At 40.5% G+C, this 22,562-nt stretch overlaps 1 protein-coding gene across 1 annotated transcript in view; it reads left to right on the top strand.

Moving 5' to 3' along the window:
• Positions 1 to 14,141: 14,141 nt before the first annotated feature.
• GFOD1 (Gfo/Idh/MocA-like oxidoreductase domain containing 1) overlaps positions 14,142 to 22,562 on the top strand; it is a 150,501-nt gene continuing 142,080 nt past the window's right edge. The window contains exon 1 of the mRNA XM_072603857.1: positions 14,142 to 15,144. Within this exon, the coding sequence (XP_072459958.1) occupies positions 14,892 to 15,144 (253 nt within the window). The 5' untranslated portion in view covers positions 14,142 to 14,891. The remainder of the gene's footprint in view (positions 15,145 to 22,562) is intronic.

The raw sequence follows: 22,562 nt of genomic DNA, 5'->3' as shown, positions 1-22,562 counted from the left end.
TGATCTCCCTAGGCTCTCTGAGCTATAAGATTGCTGTTTTCCTTGTGCTGGTTCCTCTATTACAGGATTTTTCCTGGAGCAATATTCTCTGGGTTTTTCAAGGTCTGCAAGGGAGGGTGAGAGCACTTACAGTTTACTCCTTCTTGGCTCCCAGAAGTTCAAGTAGGTGACTTTCAAACATTTAGTTTGTGGGTTGATAGCCCCAGGAGTAGCTGCTGCCGCTTCCAAGAGCCCTGAGTTTCTCTCTCACTCACTTCTGCTGGACTCCAGCCTTATGCTGAGTGATTTGGGAATTCAAACTGCCACTGGTGATTCAGCCTGCCCAGGCCATTCAGCTCCGCTATCACTGCATCTGCACTGGTGCCTCCTGGGTGCTCTCCCCTCCCCCAGCCCTGTGTAACAGATCCTTCCCATCAACCTTTTGGGCTGTCCTAGGCTAGAAATCTGCGATACTGTCTTCCAGTGGATTCTGCCACTCTAAAATTCATTCAGATTCACTTCTTAGGGGTATCTGAAGGAATTTGTAGATGAACTCAGGTGAATCCCTGCTTTCACTACACCACTTTGGCTCTGCCTCTGTATTGCTAATCAAATCAATTCTACCATTGCTTCCGGAAAGGGAATAACAACTGAGGCTTTTGGCTCCACAGGTCATTCCCTCCCCTGGCCACCACTTCCCTCTATGCATTGTCTTCTTTTATTAAGCACTTTGAGGGTAGAGATCAGAGATATGCTGGTAAATGTTGGAATAGCTGGCCATCTTGGAAAAAAAATGTATAGAGGACATACCTTTAAGTTTATTCTACACCCTCAACATTTTCTGCATTACTTTATAATATATGGGTAATAAACAAAACAATAAATCAAGCCTTCCTCTGTAGTGTTTGCTAATTTCTGAAGGGTAAGTGCTCATACCGAGCATTGGTCAGTCAGCTCTCGCAGCTTACCTCTGGTTGAGTCTGGGTTTTATATTTGTATCCCAGTGCCTGACACAGTACCTGGTACGTAGTAGTTGCTTAATATATACTTTTCATTCATTCACTGAATATTTGTAAACATCTTCAATATTCCTCAGCTTTAAAATATCTGAATTCTTTCTATAAAGCAAACATCCAGTTGATAGGAAAGAGCTTATTTCTTTTGTCATTTCACTGTTGAAGATCCATCACAAGTCTCTATCGCAAGTTAAGTACTAAAGACAAACTTTATTTTTTATCTTAATCTCACATTTTATTCCCTCTACCTTCTCAATTTCATCCCCCACTATAACAACTTTAAAAAAATCAGTCACAGTTAAACTGTTCCTGATGGCCTTTGGTTTAATGACTATTACCATTTCAACCATAAGTCAAAAAGATCAACATAATCTCTACCAGAAGAACTATGATTAAAGTCTCAACTAGATTGGTATCTGACAACCCTCTACTAAACTTCTTGCTTGCTAAGAGCCAGGGTACAGGAGATATCCTACTTTTATTCATACCCATATTATTATGCAGACCTACAGCTACCTTTTCATAATGAGCCACTAGATACATCCCTTACATCGTAGTCAAGAAGTGCATGTTTTAAAAAGTGATTCTTAATCTACTATAATGTCCTATTTCTATATTCAAAAGTCACCACTACCAACCCTCAGGCATTTTTTGTCACATATACTTTCATCAGTCAATAAACATTTATTAAGCACCTGCTAAATGTCAGGAACTATGCTAAGTGCTAACTTTCATCACTTAATTGATCACTTCACCATGTAGATTCTGCCCATTCTTTGGAAGGTTGCTTGAAAGCATGTGTCTTCCTGACCCACTTGGTGTCAGTAGACTCGATTATGGCTCAACAACTCCTATTCCTCCTGCATTGGCTAAGTCATTCAGCCAATGAATATTAATCAGATTTCTACTGTTAAATAAAGCTTCTGGTTCTTTAAACCTCTTTCCAATAACTCAGGTGATTTAACTGTCTAGGAGTTCATAATGAAATCACCAACTTTATCTGAAAATAGTAGGGAGCAGAATACTAAAAAAACCCCAAAAAACACAACAGTTGTGGATTAGGGGGAAACCATGTGTCAAATTTGTTTTCAATGTTGTTTAAAATGACAAATAAAGTGGAAATAGGATTTAGGATTCATCTTGATAAAAAGTCTGATATTTCTATGTCACCTTTGTATATAAAGGCTTGAATCATCTACAAACAAGTGTGTTTATCAGTATACACCAGACTGCAATAAATGCAATAAAGGCCTATTGAAAATTTTCATTGGAAAGCCCTGTATGGGAATGAAATTCCTTGAGAAAGTAAATAGGAACCTCTCTTCTCAAAACGTCATTGTGAGGAGAATACCAGAAAATGTTTTTCATCCTGACTTGCTTATACTTGAGTTTACTTTATAATGTATTTGAAGCAGCATGAGCTAGGAAAAAGGATATTGGCCTAAGAGTTGATGCTCAGTTTCTAGTCTAGTGTGATTTTCTATGTGACATTGGTAAAATAATTTAACTTCTTTCAACTTCTTTGCCTGCCAAATGGAGAAAAAGTCTATTTAACAAGGCTGAATTTTGGTATCTGTTTTTGTATGAGTCCTTTGATAATATCAGAGTAGGGATTCCCTGGTGAAAAATTTTCTAACAATGAAGAGTCATCATGAAGGTCAAATACAATGGTTTATAAAAGATTTGAAAAAGTTTAAATATAAGGTGTTATTGTTTGGAGAACTTTATAAAACATGGAGGTACCTTATCCCAAATCCCACTCATACTGACAAGGAAGGTCCCCAAGAAAAAACAGTTATTATGTCTCCCTGAGGATTCTAAAGGTATTCCTGAGGAGTCTATAGCACGTCTTTCTGTTGTTACTGACTAAAGTCTCCCATTCTGGTGTGTTTTCCACAGTATTAATCATTAATTACAGTTAATATCTTCTCTATTTCATTGATTGACCCAATGTATAATGGCCCAGCATCATTTAATCAATTCATACCAGTTAGCTTTTGCAAAGGAATATTTAGTTGGATGGCTATATTGGCTATTTTTGACATATTCACAAATAGAAGTTATGCAGTATTTTCACCAATAGTAGGGGCACCCCCTACTACTCCCTTATACTATCTTGATCCTTGAAAAGAGCAGGGTCAAAGGAGTTGCTTCAAACATTCCCCCAGTCGAGTCTCACTTCTGAAGGTGGAAGAACTACTGTTCAAATCACTCCCTTACTATAGGACATGGCATTTGAGCTGATTGATTCATGGGCTGGATCTCGAAGGATGCTCACTCCTGAGGGTTATGCTGGCATCCTTCCAGACTCCACTACCAGCAAACTCTGATGTAGGCTCCAGTTCCTGAACCTGTTTTGACTTTTCAAAGTTTATAAGGTCACAACCATCTCAAGTACTACACCTAAGAGCATGAAAAGTAGATATAAAACAGAAAAACAGCTGGGCCACATGTTCATGGGTCGCATGTTGGCCTCTGTAGAGAGGATCTAAGATGCTCCCCACTCAGAGGCTGAGAGTATATCTTCCTTTGATGACCACTAGGAAAGAGAGAGATCGATGTGGCCTGTTATTGTCTTTTGTAAGCACATGAAGTCTGGGCTCAGCAGCCACTCTTAGCAATACAGGGAGCAGATGGAAAACAGTCTCTGAATGCTCCAATGTCCACACGGAGTTTCATTACTCAGAAGAAGTTGAACATGCTGCTAAGGCCTGGGCTCTCCTTAGCCGTTGTTATGTTGTTCAAGAATTTGCAGACTAGGAAGTGAAGGCCAAAATCTGGCTGCTACTTGTTTTTGTATAGCCATCCAGTTTAGAAGGACTTATACATTTTAAAATAAAATGAAACTTTATTTCAAAAATGAAAAAAAAAACATTTTAGTTCAGTAGTACAAAAACAGACAGTAGGCAGGATTGGCACCATGGTTTGCCAATTCCTGACTTCGACAGCTGGCCTAATGAATGGAGGGAAGATGACAAGCATTTATTATAGTCTATGATATGCCAGGCATGTTGTGTTGTTCAATTATGTCTGACTCTCTGTGACCCCATTTGGGGTTTTCTTGGCAAAGATACTAGAAATTTGCCATTTCCTTCTCCAGCTCATTTTACAGATGAAGAAACTGAGGCCAGGAGGATGAAGTGATTTGCCCAGGATCACACAGCTAGTAAGTATCTCAGGCAGGATTTGAACTCAGGTCTTCCTAACTCCAGGTCTGGTGCTCTATCCACTGAATCATCCAGCTGCCTCCCATTCTTTACTCTGGCTGTTCTTAATTCCTTATTGGTTATGTGCACTCATATGCCATGGACCTCTCTATTGCTTTCTGATAACCAATTTAAAGTTTTCAAAGACTGTAGCAATCTATGTAGAGGCACATGCCATCATCGGTATCTATATGGACATTACTATGCTGAAAAATATGTTTTTTTAAAAATAAAGTTATGTTGCTGTCATCAAGCATGACTAAAATTGTTGCATGACCAGTGATCATTTCATGTCCATTAGATACTATTTCCACCAGTGATCAGTGATTTGCAGACACAGTGTGAGATTTTTGTGTAGAACACATAGCTTAATACAATATATAGCTCAGCATAGTGCCTGACACATGGGAAGCTTTATCACTGACTGAGTAACTGATGTAGTACACTTTTCAGTAAATACTCTTCCTAGAACCTGCCCCTGTCTGGCCCATTTCTGGTCATAATACACCAACTTGATCCATGGGCCTTGTGTCATGGCTTGACTTCCAGCTTTAACTTTATGCTTGCATGATTTGGTCCCCACAGCACTTTGTCAAGAGTTGCCTTGTCATTCTGTTCACTTCTGTTTAGCATTTTGCTATGCAGACTTGCAGAGATCCTGTTCTCTGCTATTTTATAAACAGGTTCAGCCTCAGATCAAGGATACCTTGTTTAGCCAGAGTTGATTGTCCTTTGAGATATTATAGTTAGGGTAGAATACATTTTCCTTTGGAAGGGCCTAATTTCATAAGGTTAGAAAAAATGAGCTTAGATAATTTAGCATAAATTTATCATTTTCAGATAAGGAAACCAAATCCCAGAGAGTAAAATGACTTGTCCAAGGTAACAACATAGCTACTTATTAACAGAGTTGGAATTTGAACCTAGGCCTTTTTCAACAGTATAATTCATGTCCTTTCAACTCTAGATATATTGTTCCTTCCTATCAACAGGCCTTAAACCTGATGGGGAAGTAAATATTTTGACATAGGATACATGCATCATTACTTTCCTCCACTGAAGTTCACTCCATCCTTCACTATCACCCTATCCAGATCCTAGTGTCTGTTTTCTACAATAGCTCCTAGATAATTTTCTTTCTTTTCCTAAGGAGTTCAGCACCAGCCTCATATCTTCCTTTATTCCTCAACTACATGAGGACTTAAATTTATGTATTAATGTTTCCTTCAGTATTCTTGCTTGGAAGTTCCTTAATCTCCTGAAGTCTCATGATCTACAACTTCACTCCAGTTGCCATGGATTGGCAAGTCATTGATTGATGAAGTGTACCATTTCTATTAGCCATAGTTCTTCTATCTGACCACATCTGTCTGTCTTTCCTATGCCTTACTTCTCCTAAACCTCTGCATCCTTATCACAACCCATGGGTCCCTTGTAGTAGCACTGAACACAGGATGGGTGCCTACTACCCAGTTCTGGATCTCAATTCCAGGGTTGGGAGTAGTAGTAGTAGTCATGAGTGAGTAGGGCCCTACCTGTGTAGAGAGCAGAGGACAGAGTAGGAAGGCAGTGACCAGACCTCTCCTAGGATCACACCATGTTGGAAGCACTGAAAACTTACAGACATTCAATGAATTGTAAAAGTCTTAGAAGGAAAGGACACAAAAGAGAGAAGTTTGGGTCAGACATGTCCCCCACCCTCAGAGGTAAGCATAAAATCTAAAGTTGATAAATAGGCTAAAAAAATGACCAAGCAACAACAACAGAACCCAACCACAAAAAGCTATTAGGGTGACAGAGAACCTCAAACTCAGGCAAACACACTACAGACAATGTCTGAAAGAAAATGCAGATTAGACACAAGCCCAGTAAGAATTCCTAGAAAAGCAAAAGAAAGAGATAAAAAAAAAAATCAAAAAAACTTTTTGCAATCAAATAAGAATGGAAGAGGAAAAGATGGAGGAGGGGGAAGAATGAGAGCAATTCAAGAAAGTTATGAAAAAAAGAATTAACAACTTGATAGAAGAGCCAGGAATAATACTGATGAAAATAACTCCTTAAAAATCAGAATTGGCTAAATGTAAATGAAGTATACAACTTTACTGAAGAAAATAATTCCTTAAAAATTAGAAATATTTAAGTGGAAAGTAATGACTCCATGAGAAATTAAGAAACAATAAAACAAAGAATGAAAAAGAATAAAAAAATAAGAGAAAATGTGAAATATCTCACAGGAACAAACAACTTGAAAAACAGATTGAGGAGAGACAACTTAAGAATCACTGGACTACCTAAAAACCAGGTAAAAAAATAACCTAGACATCACATTTCAAAAAACTATGTAGCAGAACTGCCCAGATAGCTTAGAACCAAAGAATCCACCAGTCACCTCCTGAAAAAAGAAAGATTACAAAATAAAAACTCCTAGGAATATAATAGTCAAATGCCAGAGTCCCTGGTCCAAGGAGAAAATGCTAAAAGCAGCTAGATGGAAACAGTTCAAGAACTGTGGAGCTGTAGCCAGGATCATACAAGATTTAGCAGCTATCACTATAAAGGAGTGGAGGTATTGGAATATATAATGTTCTGGAAGGCAAAGGAGCTAGGATTACAATAAAAAATAATCTACCCAGCAAAACTGAGAACAATCTTATTGGGGAAAAATGGACATAATTTGAATCCATAGTTAATTAGTTTAATGTTACATTGTCTTTTCCTCTTGATTATCTTATTCCCCTTTTCTTAAACCCCAGTCCTTGATTACTCCCATCAACTGCCTTCTTGGCTCCTACAATCCTTGTATGGTACTGAATGCTGATGGAAGAAGTCATACAACTTTGATGGCTAGGATAAGGACAAATTTGTGTTATGTAATTTCATCCTTGCTCTCCTTGCTAATTCTGAGTGAGCCTTCATGCCACTTTCCTCATTGTTCCACACTTTCTCTCCTTTCACCATCTCTTTAGTAAAGGACCTCACTAAATACTTTGTCAAAAATATGAAACCATTTGTTGCAAGCTCTACTCTTTCTAATTCTATGATTTAGATTATTTAAATATCATCTCTCACTTTGCTCTGGTCTCTGATAAAGTTGGTGGACTTTCTCCTTGATAACATCATCCCCTCTGTTATACCTTTGATCCCATCCCCTTTGTTTCTTCTGGGAATGGGGCCTTTTGTTCATTCCATCCTGATCCTAATGTTCAATCTTTCTTCAGCCACTGTTTCTTCCTCTTGTCTAAAAACATGCCTAAATATCCCCATTGTTAAAAAAAACACCCAACAAACATAAAACTTTCACTTGATCTAGCAGCCCCTGAATTAATTATTCTAAATATTTCCTCACTTTAATAACCAAACTCCATTGGCTCCACTTCCTTGTCTTCCACTCATTTCTCAGTCTTTTGTATTCTGTCTTCCAATCTCATTACTCAGTTGAAACCTCTCTCCAAGGGTTACCAATGATCTATCGATTGCTAAAGCTCATGACTTTTTCAGTTCTCATCTTTCCTGACTTCTCTTGCAGTACTTGGCACTGTTGACTAGCCTCTCTCTCCCTCTTTTTAAAAATTTATGTAACTTTTCAACATTCATTTCCACAAAATTTTGGGTTCCAAATTTTCTCCCCGTTTCTCCCCTCCCCTCACCCCAAAATGCTGAGTGTTCTAATTACCCCTATCACCAATCTGCCCTCCCTTCTAACATCCTTCCCTTCCCTTATCCCCATCTTCTCTTTTGTCCTGTCGGGCAAGATAACTTTCTATACCCCATTACCTGTATTTCTTATTTCCTAGTTGCAAGAACAATACTCAACAGTTGTTCCTAAAACTTTGAGTTCCAACTTCTCTTCATCCCTCCCTCCCCATCTCTCTCTTTTTTTAAAGAAACTCTCTCCTCTGGATTTTCATCTCTTCCTATATATCTGACCAATTCTTCTCAGTTTCCATATGCTGTTCCCTAACAGTTGATTTGACACTGGAATGACGAGAAATGACAAAGGACATTGAGTCCTGCAGCACCCGAGCTGTGAATTACCTGTGCCTGGTGTGTTTTTCATGTGCACACCTATTAGTGTACTTAATGGATGTGTCTATTTTTTCCATAGGTGCTGCATGTAGTTGTATAAGATCATGCCTCTAATTTATGGGGAGGGGAATACATTGCTTCTGTTGGTCTAATGATCTCAGTAAATGTCTCTACTTTTATTGACTTGTAATTACTCTTTGACTATTAAAGAAAAAATGCTACATTGGGACTAGTTTTAGGATATAGACCCACAAAGTAACTTGAACCTGAGGATAGTCACTCCCTGGTGACTTAAGCTTCAAGTATGATTTGGGAGGCATTCCAAAAGAGGTCATATAAATACAAAAGTTAGAGTCTCTTTCCTCAAGGAGCTGACATTTTAACAGGAAGCTAAAGACATGAGGTACCTTTGTGGGGGGAAGGTATTTGTAGCTGAGAGGATAAGGAAACACCTCACGCAGAAGGTGGTGTTTGATGTAAATCTTGAAGGAAAGCAAAGAATCCAAGAAGCAGAGGTGAGAAGGAAATGCATTCTAGACACAGGGTACTGCCAATGCAAAGGCACAGTGATGAGAGACAGACAATTTGGCTGGATGGCAACGTGTATAGAAGAGAGTAATGTGTAATAAAACTGGAAAGGATTGGATAAGCCCAGGTCGTAAAGAACTTTAAATACCAGAGGCATTATTCCTAGAGGTAAAATAGGGAGTTAGTTAATGGAGCTTACTGATGTGGTCAATCATGAACTTTAGGAAAATCATTTTAATAACTGTGTTGAAGATGCCTTAAAATGCGGAGATACTTGAGGCAGGAAGACCAATTAGAAGACTGATTCAATAGTACAAATGAGACATAATGAGGACCTGAACTAGGGCAGTGGTTATCTGAGTGATGATAATGCTTAGCATTTATACAGTACTTTAAGGTTTGCAAAATGCTTTATAAATATTATATCTTTTTATCCTCACAAAAATCCTAGGGGGTAGGTACTATTATTATTCCCATTTTATAGATGAGGAAGCTGAGGCTCAGAAAAGTGAGGTGACTTTATCCACACAGTCAATATTCCAATTTAGGTTTTCTAGACCAAAGTTTCTGAAACTTTTTCCGCTCCTGATTTTTCACCCAAGAAATTTTTATGTAACCCCAGGTAAATAGGCACAAAAATAGATATACAAACATTTACTGATAATAAATCATAAAGAAATTTATTTTAAAAACAATTGTTTGGTATACATATACATTTACCACTTATTAAAGATGAAAGCAAATTTGCATAGTAATGAGTTGGTTGTGCTTGTTTATTTTTATATAAAGAATTAAATCTTGGTGGAATATTTGATACTGCAGGGCATAGAGCATCTTCAACGTTTTTCAGAGTTGATTGATATTTTGATTTTATATTTATATTTTGTATTATATTTATATCTTGTTGATGCTGAGAATGCTATTTTGCATAAATACATAGTACAAAATGGTAGAAGTATATTTAAGGTCATTTCAGAAGTTGTTGGAAATTGTCCTGATCCCAAGCCAAAATTTATTTAACAATTTTTTAGGAAACTCAAGTTTTAAACCTGTTTGCCTGATAATTTGGTAAATTCTTCTTGAAATTTTAATAGCAGGTGGCTGATGTTTTTTATTTCAATTGAGTATGGTTTATGAACCCAACTCAGTTTTTTAGAATCAAAATTTGAAGAGAAGTATTTCTGAAACTATGTCTCCAGGTACTTTAGATGATCAATTATAACTCTTGCAAAGAAATCTTTGGGACAGTTATTTTTAATTATAAAAACATCTGTAGCAGTAAACATTTCTAAAGAACTATTCCCCCCCCCCCATTTTTCCACATGTTAACCTTTTTAGTAAAACTTTCAATTTTATCTTTTAACATAAAATGTCACAAATTTTTCCTTGAAGGGACATGTTTAAATCATTGAGTTTTTTGAAAGTATCTGACAAATAACACAGTTTTAAAAGCCATAAGTCATCATGAAAAAAATTAACAAAATGGATTTCAGCTCAGTTAAAAATATAACAATTTCATCTTTCAATTTCAATAATTTGTTTAAATTTCATCCTCTTGAGAGGCACCTTACCTTGGCATATAGTAATAAGCTTTTGTAATATAAGCCCATGTCTTTCCCAAGGTTTGAAAACAAACAACTGTTAAGAACATGGCTTTTAATGAAGTTAATTATTTTGATAGTACTGCAAAGCACAACATCTAACTCTGGTGATATGTTTTTGGCTATGTTTGCCCCATGATGGATCATGCAGTGAGTAAAAGTGATATATCCATTGCCACCAGCTTTAACTTTTGCTACAAATCTAACATTCTTGCACATTATTTCTCCAACACTGTTTGTACAGACTCCAACTCAATTTTTCCACTGTAATCTTTCTTTCATGAAAAATTCATTGACTTGAAGATTATATATATATATATGTGTATACATACACACACACATACATATCTTCTTCTCTTGTGTGCCTTTACAAAGGGTGACAAAACAATAATTTCTCATGTATACTTCCTTCATAAACATATCTTACATAAAGTAACAACTGTGCCATGTTAGAAATATCAGTTGTTTCATCTAACTGAACTGAAAATTTTGGACTGCCCTTAAGCCTGGTAAAAAGCTGCTGGAATTGGTCATTACTAATTTCAGAAATTCTTTTGGAAACAGTATAATTTGATAAAGGAATTTTATGAATTTTGTCCTCAGACTTTTTCCCATGAACTCTTTCTGACATTTTAATAGCAGCAGATAACATGAGATCTTCTCCTATTACACAGGGCTTTATAGATTTTGCAATAAAATATGAAGTTTCAAAAGATGCAAGTCAATACTTTTCATCTACAGTAACAAATTTCTCAAAACATTGTTTTTCTTTATTTGAAAATTTTAAAAGTCATTCAAAATATTCCTTTGGTTTATTGCAGTACTCTGCATGCTTGGTATTAAGATATTGTTTTAGTTAGGCTGGTTTCATGCGATCTGAAGCCAAAATTTCATTACAAATTAAGGAAAGAGGTTTTTCTACACTATGATCGTTATTAGAAGTAAATTCATATTGCAAAGATGATTCAACATATTTTGTTTTTCTTGTCAATTTAGGTGTACTACAACCTGGTAGTGAAGACTCTGCTGCATTGTCATCAGTATTTTTACCTCTTCTGTCTAAATTTAGCCACTGATCCATAACCGAAAAAAGATTTTTGTCCTAAAATATGAATAAATGTTGCTAATAATTTCTCAAATAAATATTAGTTTTAGTGTATGAAATCACATTTGTTTGTGCTTCATTTAAAAAATTGATATTCACACTTAAATACACATACGATGGTGATGGTGGAGAAATATTATTAAATGGCTTTTCTCTTTATTTTCTGTAGAAGAAGGAGATAACAGTGACTATAAAAATCAAACATTCTAACACAATACAATCCAAAGATATACTAATCTGATATTTACGTGATGAAGAATGATGGTAGGAAAATATTAAAAGTCTTTATTTCCTGTGATTAAACTATTATGTTTCTATAAGAGCAGAAAACTTTATATGTGCAGTGTAATTCATAAACAGTGCAATTCATAACACAACAATAGTGTAGAGTCTGAGCGTAGGTGTCTCTGACAGCATTCATTGTCACTGCATGGCATGAAGGCACAAACAGAGCAGTGAGCATGTTGTGTGCTCAGAATCAAGGCTGTAGTAAAGTCACCTGATTCTACATGGGCAAGCACTGCCAGAAAACACCTAGGATTGATTTTGTATTAATTTTTTGTCTTTGCAGGTTCAGAAACCTTTTACTGTTGCCAAATTTTTCATGACCCCCACATTCAGATACATGACCCCATGTGGGATTTGACCCACAGTTAAGGAAGTGCTGTTCTAGACTCTGAGGCTAGAACTTTAAACATTGCCACCTAGCTGCGATGGAGATAATAGGAGGCACTTGATTTTGAAGAGCTAACAATACCAAGATTTGCTAACTTATTGGATATGGCAAGTGAGAGGAAGAGTTGTTGAAAATGACAGAGATTGGAGTAGCTATAAGAATAGTGGTGTTCTAAACAGAAAAAGTGAAGTTCAGAAGGAGCAGGTGGGTCTTTGGGGGGGGGGGATTACAATGAGTTCTACTTAGAATATGTTGATATAGAGATGCCTATAGGCCACACAATTTGGAATATCCAGTAGACATTTGGGGAGAAGGACTAGGGCTTGGAAGAAAGATTAAGTCTGCGATTAGATCTGGGAGAGAATTAAATCCATGAGAGTTGACAAAGTCACCAACTGAGAAAGTGTAGAGAGAAAAGAGAAGATGCTCAGGACAATGTTTTGGGGTATACCTATACTTAGTATACCTTATATTTAGTGGGCATAACATGGATAGTGAACCAGGAAAGGATACTGAAGAATGGTCAAACAGATAGAAAAACAACCAAAATATACATATTTTGTATTTTGGTATTCAGTTTTCTATGTGTCTATTGTCTCCCAGGTCTCCGTCCTCCATCCCCCAAGAATATAAACTCCTTCGTAAGACAGGGACTGAAAGGCTTTTGTTTTTTGTGTTTATGTCTCCAGATGCCAAGCACATCTTACACACATGAACTTCATAAAAGTTTGTTTAAATGGATGCATTCAGTAATTAAAGTGGACAAGGCTGAAGACAATCAAATGCTGTTACATGATTCCATTATTTTAACTGTTCTTTAAAAAATCCTAATTGTTGTCATGGCTGCCACAGAGGTTACCAAACTACCTGCAAGTGAGGCTAAAAACGTAAAAAGCAAAAAACTACCGGGAGAGTGACTGTTGGCAGTGACGACGAGTAAGGGGTGGGGCAAAGGGTCTTTGGAGCAAAAAGCAACGTTGACAGCCCATGCCGTGGTGATCCATAGACTGCAGTGGTCATGAACTTGGCAAACAAGGTCTGTTTGCAGTAAGAATGAATGAAACCCAATGGGAGATCTACTGCAGGAGGGCGACAAGCTTGTTCTGCCGATCGTTAAGAAAGCTGACAATTTTCCTGCAGAAGAGAGTCTGCCTCGAGAGATGACAGCAAGGAAACTAACACTCCTTTGCAATCTCCAAGACAGACCCTTCCCTGCCTCCTGCTGCAACGTGAGGCATGCAGGCTCATATATCCATTCACCTCAAATCTCCTTTGAGCGTTTAAGGCATTGCCTAGGACTGCACACACAAATGAATGGGGGAAAGGGGATGGGGCAGGAGGGGGAGGGGGGCAGTAAATGAATGGAGCTCGTGAAAAGGATTTTTTTTCTTTCAAATTACGCTGACTTGCTAGGGTGAGACGAAAGGGAAAGGAGGCCCGAGGTGTGATGTAGAAAGTAGGATATGAAGAAAGGCAAGCCGACAGTGGCTGCGTTGTGCAAGGATCCCTTAACTGTGCGCTGTTGTATGTAACCCAATCCAGACCGGCGGGCTCTGCCTCTCAGCTTGGGGAGGGATCCTGCTTGGCTAGCTTGGGGTATATGGGACAGGACGGCAGCTGTAGGTGCTTGGGGGAGAGGTTACAATCAGTAGCTCCTGGTGCTGCTTGCCCATCTGGGTTAATAAGAGCGCCATCACGTCCCTCTCTACATTTATTTGGGGCGGGGCTAAGAGGGAAGAAAGGAGAAAAGAAGGTTGAGAAGGAAAAAGAAATAGAGGAGAAGAACCAGGAGGAGGAGAAGGAGAAAGAGGTGGAGTTGGGGCTCTGGAAGGGAGGAGATAGCAGGCAGAAAAAGAAACAAGCGACAAGTCCGGAGGGCGGGTGGGGCTAGGCGGGGTGGGGGTGGGGGACTGCTCAGCCCGGAGGCCAATGGTGTGGGGAGCTCCGGAGAGGGCGTTGCAGGAAAACCCTGGGAGCTGACAGCCGAACTCCCCAACTCCGCCTTCCTCCTGGCGCTGGCGATCCGGGAGCGGGCTGCCGCTGCTGCTGAGGGCGAAGATGGCAGAAGAATGAGGGGGATGCCGATCTGGCGTGACTCCGCCGCTCAGCAACGTGGGACCCCCACCCTGCCAGGGGAGCCCGGCATCCTCCTTAGCGAGCCTCCTGGTGGCCACTTCGTTCTGGCTGGTTTTGTTACTGGGCGACGAGGATAACGAGAAGACAGAAGCAGATCCACCCCTCGCTCTGGAAGGTCGCAAGCTTTTTGCTTTTGGGGGGCGTTTGGGAAGCGAGGGTGGGTGGGACTCGCAGCCGCGAAGACAGACGGGCGCGTGTGTAGGAGGGGGGAAGCCGGGGACCTACCCACCGCCCCCCGGGGCCGCAAAGGTGGGGAAGCTCGGCGGCGGAGGAGCTGGAGACGGGATGAGCCGGCTATGGAACTGCCCGAGCTGTGCGCGCGGAGCTGGCTGCGGCTGTGGCCGGTGCCCAGCCTGAGGCGGTGCTCCGCTGGGCAGCGGGGCATCTGCGTCTCTGCGGCCACCGGCGGCAAGGGCGGGAGTCTCTGGAGCCGGGTGCAGCAGCGGCAGCAGGAGGGACTGTGAGCCATCCACGGCATCCCCCAACTCGGCTCGGCGCTCCAGATTTCTTGCGCGGCGCACGGCACCCGAGGGAGCTGTCTGGGGCTGCAAGGTCCGGAGTCGGGGGGGTGTATGTGTGTTCGACCCGAGATCCCAGTGGCTGCACTGTTTCGCAGCCATGCTGCCCGGAGTGGGCGTGTTCGGCACCAGCCTCACGGCCCGGGTCATCATCCCACTCCTGAAGGACGAGGGCTTTGCGGTGAAGGCACTGTGGGGCCGGACGCAGGAAGAAGCCGAGGAGCTGGCCAAGGAGATGAGCGTTCCCTTCTACACCAGTCGTATCGACGAGGTGCTGCTGCACCAGGATGTGGACTTGGTCTGCATCAACCTGCCTCCTCCTCTCACCCGGCAAATCGCAGTCAAGACCCTGGGTGAGTGAGCCCTCTGCCCCGGCGCCTTCCCATGACTCCTGCCTCTGAAGCCATGTGCCCTTTCTCCACCCCTCTGAGGTCTCTGACCTTCTCCCCTCCCACCCAACCCCCCTTTCCACAGCCTTTGGGGGAACCTACGTACCCAGACCGTACCAGATACTCTCTCTGCCTCTGTACCCACATTTTCTACCTTCTCAACCCCCGGAGCCTTCCCTTCCCTGGCACTAAACTCTCTTCCTCCTACACGTGTATTAAGAGTGTGTGTGTGTGTGTGTGTGTGTGTGTGTGTGTGTGTGTGTGTGTGTGTGTGCTCGTGCAGGCGTGTGTTGGCGTGTGCAGTCCCAGAGAAGACTGAATAAATGACGCCCCACGTGTTTGGGCTTCTTCTGGGGGGCTGAGAGTTTTGCTCTATAACTCCTGCCAGCACTTTGCCCAGGTAGTTTGTTTTTTCCCCCATGCTGGGTTTGTTTGTTCATAGAGACTTTAGTGTGGAGACTTCTGGGATAGGAAAAGACTGGAGTTATTCTAGTCTGAGCCCTTAGGTAGGCGCTGGAAGGAGATAGGGTGTCTTCCCTGGAGTATTTTCAGGGGCTTTTTGAGGTTAGTCAAACCCAGTTGAACTAGCAAGAAAGGTTTTGGTCTGACTATATATTTATTTGGGCGGTGATAAAGCTACCATTTTGGAGCTATTACATTCTTTTGGGTCATAGTCAAGCCTCAGATTGGGGAATCCAGATAACTGCTCTAAAATTTTATGAGCATGGAAACTGTGGTGTCCTAAGCATAATTCTTTTGTACCCAGGAAGGCAAAAATCTCTCTGATTCCTTTTGAAAGTAGTTGTTGTTTCCTTTCCTAATGTCTTTCAAAAGCGTTTCTCAAGCCTTGCTGTTGAAAGGTTTGATGGTTGATGTCATCATACTTTATCATCCCAATCTCCTAGATTAACATCTCCTTCATACTCTGGAGGAAAAATAACACCTCATAGGACACCGTATTGTTAATCTGGAGTTTTCCCAGGGACACTGCCTACTGTTTACTGGTCCTAGAAAACAAACATTGTCTGATGTGCCATCAAAGGGGTGATATATTTCTTGAATATTGGTTTTTAGTGGGAAACGAGACAGAACATGGTAAAATGATCTCTTACTAACAGAAAGTTGGAGGGAAAAATAAAAAAAAAATACTAGGAACCATTCTACCTATGAAGATTAAGCAAGATCACATTCAAAGAAGCACCCCAGGGGAAAATATTTTTTAAAATAATCCTGGATTCACAACAGGTGAAGGTTGTATAAACTGTGAGTAAAATCATAGACTTATAAGTAGGTTGTAAAAAGCTTTCTCCAGGAAAGAAATCATTTTTACTAGCACATACTAGTAGATATAGTAGGGGTTCTTGGAATTAGAAAGATGCAAGTTCAGATCCTACATCAGACACTTAATAGTTGAGTGACTCTGGGCAAGTCATTTAACCTTTTAGCCTCATTTCTTCACATGTGAAATGGATTTAACAATAGTACCCATCTCACAGGGCTGTTGTGAGGCTCATAGGAGATAATAGGCAAAGTCCTTTGCAAACCTTAAAGTGCTGTATAAATATTAAATACTATGGATAACAGTTTGTATTCAGGAGGTAAGGAGTCTAAGCATAGGATCAAAATTTTTTTTCCTTGTTTTTAAAATATATGCTATTGCAGGACATGGTAGAATGAATGTTTGACATGAAATTAGGAGACCTGGGTTCAAATGCTGACTCAGACTCTATTTACTAGCTGTGTGGACCTGTGCATGTCACCGAAGGTCCCTTTACTTTAGTTTTCTAATCCATAAGAAAAAAGATGATACTAGTACCACCTTTCATATAGGTTTGTTGTGAGGAAAACACTTGAGAGTTGTCATATTGGGGAGACAATTAAATTACTGCTTTGGTTCTTTGCATACCAACATGATAACTGTGTGATGACATAATGTACAGAGGTAGGAATTTGGTATGAAGACTAGTCAATTTCAGGCCAACAAAACTGGTCCATCTAGGAGGAAGTAAAGCTATACCAACAGAATTCAACTTCTGATATTCAATTTTTTTAAAAAAAAAGCATGTGTTAAGTGGTAACTATGTCCCAGGCACTATACTGTGGATACAAAGATAAAAATGAAACTGTCCCTACCCTCAAGAAGTTTCCCTTCTCGTGGGGAGACATGTCCATATGAATACATAGAGAACATAACATCCATGTCCCAGAGTGGGGAAGGAGGTGACAGAATATCCTCTCCTACTAAGGGACTTCATCTCTGGGCAGTTGGTGAGAACCAAGCAAAGTTCTGCAGGGAGAATGAACTCTGCAAGAGAAGGATGAGGAGATGACAGGTTTTATGAAACTGGAGGATATTTGAACTAGAAGTTCACTGGTCCAGCCACTGACTGACTCTGTCTTAAGTCTTAGGACCAAACTAGTTAAGTTCTGGGCAGCTCCTCACTAGGGGCCTGGCCACCAGGTGGTGAAGACTATAAAAGAGGAACAAAAGGATTGTGATCTTTGTTAGTGGAGGATGCATCCATACCCATAAAATCATGAGTCCTTGAAGTCTTAATGTCAATGTTGCCACAAGTATTCAGAGACAGATTTAAAAAAAAATTCAGCTTGTGATTTTAGTGATGTAGGGAACCCCCAGTAAGGAAATTGCCTCTTTTAATGCTGACTGGCACTTGCTCTCTATCTCATAGCCAGTAGAGAGATCCCTAGAGACACTTAGGGGTTAAGTGATTTGCCCAAGTTGACAAGGCCCAAACTTATATTTCTTCAGAGACAGAACTTGAACTCAGGTCTTCTTGACTCCATGGCTAGCTCTTCTCACGATTTCAGGATGGGGGAACCTGTGGTCTCAAGGCCACATGTGGCCCTCTAGGTCCTCAAGCGTGGCCCTTTGACAATTCAAACTTTCTTAATAAAAGGATCTGTTTGGTAAAACTTGGACTCAGTGAAAAGGTCACACCCGAGGACCTAGGAGACCGGATGTGGTCTGTAGGCTTCAGGTTTTCCCCCCTGCACTATTCTATATAGCCTCAACCTGGTGTGCAAAATGCTTCACATACATTGTTCTCTCTCTCGAGCCTGGCAACCCTCCCCCACCCCAAGTAGGAACAACAGTTATGTTCCCAGTTTTATAGAGGGATGAACTGTTGGTCGTAGGGTTGTAGATTTTATAGCTGGAGGGGACTTCAGAGGCCATTTAGCTTAGTAGTGTCAGACTCAAATAGAAATGAGGCCAGTACTGCCTAAATACACATCCTTCGGAGCTGCATATTGGCATTGTTTAAAAACGTAATATTATCTATATTTCATTGCATTTTAATTTATTTTGTTAAATATTTCCCAATTATGCTTTAATCTGGCTCAAAGGGTTGGGGGTGGGTTGCATTTCTGACACCTGATTTAGTTCAGTCCCCTGATTTTTATAGGATTATACCTCCAGGGTGGGAAGGGAGGCCTTCTAGTTCAACCCTCTCATTTTACATATGAGGAAACGGAGGCTCAGGGAAGTTAAGTGACTTGCCTGAGGTTGCGAAGGCAGGATTAGAACCGAGGCCAGATTCTTCAGAGTCAGCATTCATTCCACTGCCAGTTTGGAAGTTCTACCAGCAAGGGTAGGATCTAGGCCTCTCTGATTCTTAAATCCAGCGTTCTATCTATCCACTTTTGCTGCCTGTGCATATAACATCATTCTGTTTGATGGTGTAGATCCCAGGAACAAACATATACAGGGAGTACAGTGGTGATTTGGGGGTCCAGAGCTATTCTGTTAGCTGACATGACCTGATACTCAAATGTATCATGATGTATCTGTGTGGGCATGGGGATGGGTAAGGTTATGTTGCCTCTTGATAAATAAAACAAACTCTGTTATGCATCAATAGTACTTCTTTTGTCATAAAAAAAATCCTAAACAAATATGGTGTTTGTCTTCTTAAAGAGCTTCTTCAAACCCAACATTTAGCAGCTGGGTTTACTGCAGCTCAGAGAATAGAAGGCCTATCCATAAAGCACGATTTAACAGAAGTTGTTGTTCGGGTTTTTTTCCAATTTATCTGTTGTCCTGGTCCTTTTCTTGAGCCTTGCTACATCTCTTTAGTGCCAGTCGGGTTGGAACGCAAACCTTCACTTTGGTGCTACTGGTTTTTGGATGTGGGATAAAGTTATCAGTGCACCTAGATTGGAGCTGGACCTTGCTGGGGTTAGGTCTTGCACTGCCTCAGGAGCCAGTCCTTTTGCTTTCTGCTTCACCACAGGGAAATCCAAGGAACAAAAGCCATTCTTTCAGGAGCACCTGCAGAAGCACAATGAGGTTTTCTTCTTCAGTTGACTCTAGTCACAGTTGGATCTCCAGTAAACACAATGTAGTTAATGAATGCAGCAAAACAGACATTATATTACTCGAGATGGTCTGGGTTGTGCTGCACTCCGCTTGTTTGTATTTAGTGTTGAAATTAAAGTAGACATGGCTATTTATTAGTAGTAGAGTTGTTCTTTTTTGTATGAAGATGTCAGGGCTGACCCACCATCAACAAACAAGAAGCTCTTAGTTGTTTATCTAGAAGGGTTGTCTAGGTCATGCTTTTTTTGCATGGTCATGCAGAATGACCCTTTGGGGGGAATTATAGTCTGGCTACATAGTTATCATTTACTACTACTACTACTACTACTACTACTACTACTACTACTACTACTACTACTTCTACTTCTACCACTACTACTACTATTACTGTTACTACTACCACTGCTACTTCTACCTCTCCTCTTTTTTTCCTCCTTCTCCTGGGAAAGACTTTAGTTTAAAAAGGTCAGTCTCCCACTGCATCTGGGGCCATATTCAGTCCTCTGGATCTCTATCTTGCCACTGGACCCAGATGGCTCTTGAGGAGAAATGAGGCTTTCTTTTCACAGCTCTGCTTCACTTAAATCCAATTCACTTGCAAGTGATGGCATCACCTCCCTGAAGTCATGGTGCTCCTCCGGAATGAAGGGCAAATGATAACAGTACTTTAAAATTTGCAAAGCCTTTTACATATGTTAACTCATTTGATCATATAGGAATCCAATCTTTGATCAATTTTATTATAATTATACATTAACTAATTGTGCTAATTAGCCACTATAACCAGTATTTATCACATTCCCACCACTTAGTGATTTTTTTCCTTATGGAGAGAATTCCGGTCTTCCTAAGTTGGTTATTTACAATACAGGTTTCTTTCATAGAACCCCGTTATTGATAGAATGTGGAAATCAATGTATGTACTGTGGTCCTTTCTGACTTTTGCTCAGTAGACATCCAAGGCTGAATAATTGAGATTCAGTGTTTATGTGCAGGCAGTCTTCGTTTCACTTTGTAAATTATTCCCAGAGCTGCATTGGTAAGCCTGTTTCATGAAGACATGAGAAGTCCTTTCATTAGGATATTAGAATCTTTCTGGCCTGCAGGAGGACTGTTTGTTGTTAGTAATTTGTGTCCTCTGGAATAAGTCATCCTAAACTGGATTTTATTTTTCTGTATCTGCAAAGACGAGGTGGTCATTTCCTCATCTTTTACAAGTGTCTGCAATGCCCTTTGGTATCATCATAGAAAATGTTGCTTTACAAGTACACCAATATCACGATTGGAGAAAAAACAGTGGCTAGAGCCAGCTATAAGGGCTAGAATTAATGAAAAAGCATTTATTAATCACTATTCTAATACTGTGGATACAAATATAAAAATCAGATGGTCCCTGCCCCAATCATAGTCTAATTGAAGAGATCATAGACGTAGGGTGGTCAGGATGAGTGTTTTAGTTTAGAAAGTCTACTGAGTAGTCCATGGAATTGTGGAGAAGTATTCTGACACCCCCTTTTTAGGGCCTGGGCTGGTATTGAGCAGATTATAGTTGTGGTAGGAAGGTAGGTGTTTGGGTGCAAAGTGAAACATGGCTGGGACTATAGAATAGAATGAACTATGTAGGGTACTCACAGTCAAGGTGACATTGGTCTTAGGAGTTCCTGAGTTGAAAATGTTGTCCGTCAGTCAATAAACTTTTATTAAACACATATTAAATGCCAGGCAGCTAGGTGGCACAGTGGATAGAGCACTGGACCTGGAGTTAGGAAGACTCATCTTTCTGAGTTCAAATCTGGCCTCTGACTTAGTAGCCATGTGACCCTGGGCAAGTCACTTAATCCTGTTTGCCTCAGTTTCCTCATCTGTAAAATGAACTGGAGAAGGAAATGGCAAGCCACTTCAGTACCTCTGCCAAGAAAATCCTGAATGAGGTCATGAAGAGTCAGACGTGACTAAAAAAATGACTGACCTGTAACAATGTATACCAGGTACTGTCCTAAGCTTTGGGGATGCAAGTTAAAACAAAGATGATTCATGTCCCCAAGGACCTTACAGTCTAATGGGGGAAGACTGCACACAAAAGGAAGCTGAAAAGGACATGGAGGATAAACCTATAAAGGAAATTGAGAAGAATTGGTCAGATATGTAGGAAGAGATGAAAATCTAGAGAGGGGAGTTTCTAAGAATTTGAGTCAACAGTGCCACTAGAAGTCAGGAAAAGGGAAAGGAAGGTGTGAGGGGGTAGTTCAAAAGGGGGAAAAAACTGTGCTGAGGCCCCTCTTTAAGACTTATCAGATGCCCTAGAGTCCATGGCCCTGCCCTCAATTTGAAAGGTTCGGTCAGAGAGGCAGAGGACTCAGTGAGATTCACCAGACTGATTTCAGTCTTGCAGGATACTGAGATTTCTTGGTGATGGACTTGAGGAAGGAAGACTTTGATAGAGAGATCCAAAGAGGTCCAAAAAACAGGGGGTTGGTGGGAAATTCAAATGGGAAGTGCCTGGTTTGGAGGGTCAATGTTAAACGTTTGTAGGGAAGGAAAAGACATATTAGCTCTGTCTTTAGATAATTATATATTGCTAGCTGCATGACCCTGCGCCAGTCATGTCATCTCAGTTTGCCTCAGTTTCCTCATCTGTAAAATGGGGACAATAGCAACACTTACCTGCCAGGGTTGTTGTGAGAATCAAACAAAATAATAATTGTAAAGCGCTTAGCACAATGCCTGACACATAGTAAGGCTTATATAGATGTTAGCTGTCATCATATCACCAGAGAACAGACACTAAACTGTGGTAGTGTTGGAATCTAGAGCACAGGGAGTGAGCTCTTCCTTAAACCATTCACTAGGCTGCCTGAACTTGTCCCATGGCACAGCCCTTGGAATAAACTCTTTGGTTGCAGAATAAATTAACTTGGAGAAACTGAGCCCTTCTTGCTTGGACAGAAGGAGAGTTTTTCAGAAGCAAGAACAGAATTTAGGACTCCCCTATTCCAAGTTTTTGAGCTTTTGTCCCTGGAAAGCTGACCATATGCCATTTCTC

This window comes from Notamacropus eugenii, chromosome 4 (assembly GCF_028372415.1).
Source record: "Notamacropus eugenii isolate mMacEug1 chromosome 4, mMacEug1.pri_v2, whole genome shotgun sequence".
Classification (NCBI taxonomy): Eukaryota; Metazoa; Chordata; class Mammalia; order Diprotodontia; family Macropodidae; genus Notamacropus; species Notamacropus eugenii.
This window is presented reverse-complemented; position numbering and strand designations above follow the sequence as displayed.